This window comes from Cucurbita moschata, unplaced genomic scaffold (genome assembly GCF_002738365.1).
Source record: "Cucurbita moschata cultivar Rifu unplaced genomic scaffold, Cmos_1.0 Cmo_Scf00004, whole genome shotgun sequence".
NCBI lineage: Eukaryota > Viridiplantae > Streptophyta > Magnoliopsida > Cucurbitales > Cucurbitaceae > Cucurbita > Cucurbita moschata.
The window spans coordinates 3853074-3857739 of NW_019268520.1; the positions used below are offsets into that span (position 1 = coordinate 3853074).

The following is a 4666-nucleotide window of genomic DNA, read 5'->3' on the forward strand; positions in this document are numbered from 1 at the left end:
AATTGGTGGTTGTAAACCCAATTTGAGAAAGGAACGGAGAACTTTGGTGGCGGTGGTGGTGGTGGTGGACAAGTTGAGGGAAAAAAGAAAAAGAGAGAAGGAAATGAGGTGGGGGTGGGGGTGGCGGTGGCGGCGACGGTGGTGGTGGTGACGGTGACGATGGCAGCAGCGGAGGAGGCGGCAGCACCAGTGGTGGTGGAAAAAAGAAAAAAAGGAGAAGGAAATGAGGTGGTGGTGGTGGTGGTAGTGGTTGTGGCGGCAGCGGTGGTGGTGGGAAAAAGAAAAGGAGAGAGAAGGAAATGAGATGGCGGCTTAGGGTTTGAAAAGCATGATTTTTTTAATCGTTAATGAATTGTGATTGATGTTCTTGTTCTTTTGTTTGGCCTCTGGGTTTGAATTGATGGTTGTAAGAGAAAGTCAACAATTTTATTATATAAAAAATTGGAAAACTGAATTACAGATGCATAAGCTCGCCGGAGAAACTCCCTTTAAGAACCCACGCTGCCGGAAGTACCAAAAACTCAATGTTTCGTGGGATTTTTACAACAATTCTGACCAAAATCTGGATGCCTTATGCAATCCCTGATTAGATCTGGAGAAAAATACAAAAGGGGTTTTAGAGTTCTTTTAGGGTTTTTGCTAGAGAGTTAGAGAGAGAAACTCGCAATCCATCCAAACCGCCGTTTGAAGTCAAGATTTCGTCCCAACCAAGGAATTGGCTTTGGAAAAACCATCCTAGACGTTCAATTTGTTCAAATCCATCAAGAATCAAAGAAGAACAACAGAGAGTGGTAACGTCGATTCGAGAAAGGAACCGAGAACTCACGCTCAAAGTTGGAGACTAGAGAAACGTCTTACCAAAGTCATTTATGAACTCAAGCCAAATCTTTACTCAATTTCAAAAAATTTCATTTTTTTTCAAACAAAAAAAAAAAAAAAGAAAAAAAAAACCCCAACTAACAAATCTACTCAATAAAATGAAAATCACAAACAGTAATAACAGTCAGTACAAAAACTCATGTTTAGACCTTACATCATCCTTCAACCACTGGGAGTTGGAGCTTGGTTGGTTCCAAAACTACTGCAAAATCTGCAAGTTTTTCCATAAACAAAAAGACCCATTTGAATTAACCCAATTTCAGATCGAAATCAATGAAAATATGGAACAATATGCAGATATCAAAGTCGATGAGAGCATACACGATTTCCAGATGCAACCATGGAAGAAGTTGGGCAATGAAAGAGTAAACGACATCTAATTCACACTGTTCGTCTGCATCACCGTTTTGTATTGAACAATTGAAGTTTAATATTGTAACCCATGTGCATGTGAATGCAAAATAGGTTAGTTTATTTTGAATGAATCTTCAACAAGGTTAGAGGAGATTCATAATAATATATTGTTGTTGTATTTTTCAGACCACTATTAAGGGAAATTGTGAATATATTCTGAAATATTGAGGTTTTGAAAAGCTTGATTTATAATTGTTCATGAATTTTGAGTAATTGGGTTGTTTTTATTTTGTATTCAAACTAGTTTGTAACCCCTCCATATTTAATTTAAAGATTTTTCTATGGTAATTTGAAATTATCCTTTAAAAAAATAATATGAATTCTAAATTTAAAAAGGAATGTAACACGTTAATGAGTAGGTGTTTACTTATCTATATTTCGGATACTTAAATGACTTGTAAATTCTTTTCAACTATGGTTTTTTATATTATTTTGTTAATAAAATAATTATATTCCATTTTTGTAAGCTAATAAGTGTTAGCTTTTATTGACTTTTCTACGTTGCATGTCTTCAGATTCTTTAGTTTTTTCTGTTTAATTATTTAAATAAATTATATTTAATTCCCATTAGGTAATAATTTCTTAAACTTTTGATTTTGTATTTAATTGTGATCCCACTTTTATTGGTAAGGAGAACAAAACACGAGGGTATGGAAACCTCTCCCTCTCTCCTTATCTCTCCTTAGTAGATGTGTTTTAAAAATCTTGAGAGGAGGTCTAAAAGGAAAAATCCAAAGAGGACAACAGATGTTGGGCCTTCAACTGAGTGGATTTGGTGGGGTCCCACAACGATTGGAGAAAATAACAAGTGCCAGCAAGAACGTTGAGTCCTGAAGTGCTAGATTATGAAATTTCACATTAGTTGAGAAGGAGAACAAAATAGTGATTAAATCTCTTTAATTTTAGAAGGGGGATTGGGGTGGATGCAAACACTGTGAAACCTCTTTGAATTTAATTCATTAAATCTCTAACAAATACAGACAAATGCACCAAAATCCTCCAACCATAGTCAATAGAGTCACTATCACCTTCTAAATCCACCTAGACAAATGCACTCGAAAATGATGTTGCAAAATTGGAAATTTGAAAAGCTGAAATCCGTCGAGAATCGAAGAAGAACCAAAGGTAAACATTTCGAATAAGGAGTAGATAAGAGAGTATAGTAAAGTCGATTTGAGAAAGGAACCGAGAACTTTGAGCGGGTAAGAGAGTGCAATTTTTTTTTGTGTTTTGAGAACGAAGAACTTCTCACTTCGATATCTCTTACCAAAGTTGTAGTTTTTATGGTTCTCGTTACTATAAAAACTTCTCGATCAGATCTACAACTTTTATGAAGAAATCGAACGAGACTAGAAAAATACAAAACAACAAACGAAAAAAGAAGCATAAAGTGCAAAAACTTCTCTCTTTTCATATATCATAGCAATTCTTGTTTCTCAAGTAGATCTACCACTTTCATAAAAGAAACACAAGGCTGAAGGCCAAATTACTCATGAGTTCAACCCATATCCATAATTTATGATTCAGTTCCAGAATTTTCATTTTTTTAAGATAAAAAAAAGACAACAAATCAAAATCCGAAACAATAATAACAGTTGGTTTGAATAATACAAAGCATAAAAGGTAAGATAAAAAGACAACATTGTTAGACCTTGCATGGTGCTTCTACCACCGACAGTTGGAGCTTGGTTGGTTCTTTAGTTGGTTCTTTCTCTATAATTTCTTCCTCTTTTGAACCCGTTATGGAGTAATATGCATATATAAATAGTTGGAGAACACCCGAAACTACTCCAATACTATTGCAAATCTGCAAGTTTTTCCATAAACAAAATAAACCCAATTGAATTAATCCAATTTCGGATCGAAATCAATAAAAATATCGATATGTTAAAGAACGTACCAAAATGTAGATATCGAATTTGATGAGAGCATACGATGTCCAGATGCAACCATTGAAGAAGTTCGCCAATGAAAGAGTGAAGGGCATGTACTTTACACTCCTAGTTTGTATCACCTTTTTCTATTGAAACAATTGAGTTTAAAATTTACGTGATAAAAAAGTTAAAAAAAAGGTTAATTTATTTTGAATGAATCTAAACGAACTTACCATGATGGTTAGAGGAGAGACATACATGAGGACGTTGAAAATGTCACAAACGATTCCAACTAACAACGATCGATTCTTTGTTCCATGCAATGCAAGTGTGGTTATGTGAATGACAATCGAAACGAATATGAGCTCGATCAGTATGGATATGCACACTTTCGTCTGAAATAACACGAAACCGCGAACAATGTCATAAATTTTGGAGATTTTTTATTGAATCAAATGAAATTTAGAGGGAAAAAATGAATAAGAATATCATACACGGCCTCTATAATCAGCAAAGATGAAGAAAATGGTCAAGTAAATCATCTCCAAAACAAGCCCAACGGAGTTAATAGTGATGACCAACATGCTGTCCGGATGAACAAATGGCATGCCATAGAACACCCAGAACATACAATTCAGCACCGTTGCAATATAAGGATCTGGCTTGAACTCCTCCACTGATTTCTTCTTAATTATTTGGTAAAACGTTGGTCTACATAATGTTTTATTTCCATGGAAAGGTTAATTAATGATTCGAATAAATTAAACGAGATCGAAGGAAGAAGAGAGCTTACAATGGCGAGAGAAACAAACCGAACGAGATGACATTGCCTGCATGATTAAGAAATATAGAGACTAAAATGAAACGAAACTAAAAAATTCCAACACGAATAAGATAACAGGATGAGAAGTAGTTACCAATAACGCCGACGATAAACCGAGCAAGATCAGCACTAACCATCTTCGATTTCGATTTCAAACGAGACGGAAGTAGAGACGTGAATGAAACGTGAAGCGGGTGAAATTTGAGAGAGGGAGAGAGGTTGTTTAAGAATGAAGAGAAGGGTTTGTTTGAATGTTAATGAAGAGTGATTGGGAGTAGGAATGGTATGTCAGAATGATTCCATTGATTTGGAGTAGGAATTTGATGTCAGATTGATTGATTCAAACACTTTTGTCGGCTTCAAATCTTTGTCTCTCTCCCAGAGAATTTGAGGGCAAATCAATGCATGGGGGGTGAGGAAACAGCGTCAAAATTGGCCTTTATATACCCACAAATGGCTATTTTTTAATTGCTTGAAGCACATGCACTCAACAATTTGATACTCAAATGGGCGTGGATTAGTGGATAAATATGTAGGATGGCCCGTGATGGGTGTAGGGATGCTTGTTTTTTCAATTTTATTTCTGACTCACTTTTTGAAAGTGGCAGCTTTATGTATATGGTGACATATATTGATTTTTCTTGAGTTAGGCTTTGTGTAAGAGGCTTTATGAGTT

General features: G+C 35.4%; 1 protein-coding gene across 2 annotated transcripts; it reads right to left on the reverse strand.

Annotated features, from left to right (window-relative positions):
- Positions 1-2861: 2861 nt before the first annotated feature.
- Positions 2862-4393, reverse strand: LOC111442165 (bidirectional sugar transporter SWEET5-like). Of its 2 annotated transcripts, XM_023079447.1 has the most exons (7): positions 4164-4393; positions 4085-4133; positions 3961-3997; positions 3662-3878; positions 3401-3562; positions 3194-3313; positions 2862-3100 (listed from the first exon to the last, which is right to left on the reverse strand). In XM_023079447.1, the coding sequence occupies exons 2-7, from the start codon at positions 4125-4127 to the stop codon at positions 2939-2941; spliced, it is 741 nt and encodes a 246-aa protein (XP_022935215.1). In that variant the 5' UTR covers positions 4128-4133; positions 4164-4393; the 3' UTR covers positions 2862-2938. The 2 variants fall into 2 exon arrangements, with proteins under 2 accessions (XP_022935215.1, XP_022935214.1); XM_023079446.1 differs by having other exon boundaries at positions 4085-4393.
- Positions 4394-4666: the final 273 nt, after the last annotated feature.

Bases quoted from the DNA above. Each gene is read 5' to 3' on its own strand.
- LOC111442165 (XM_023079447.1), bottom strand. From the start codon at position 4,127: ATGGTTAGTGCTGATCTTGCTCGGTTTATCGTCGGCGTTATTG. The intron at 3,563-3,661 runs GTATGATATTCT...GTGTTATTTCAG, and splicing joins TTGCTGATTATAGAGGCCGT to ACGAAAGTGTGCATATCCAT. The intron at 3,314-3,400 runs GTAAGTTCGTTT...TTGTTTCAATAG, and splicing joins TCTCTCCTCTAACCATCATG to AAAAAGGTGATACAAACTAG.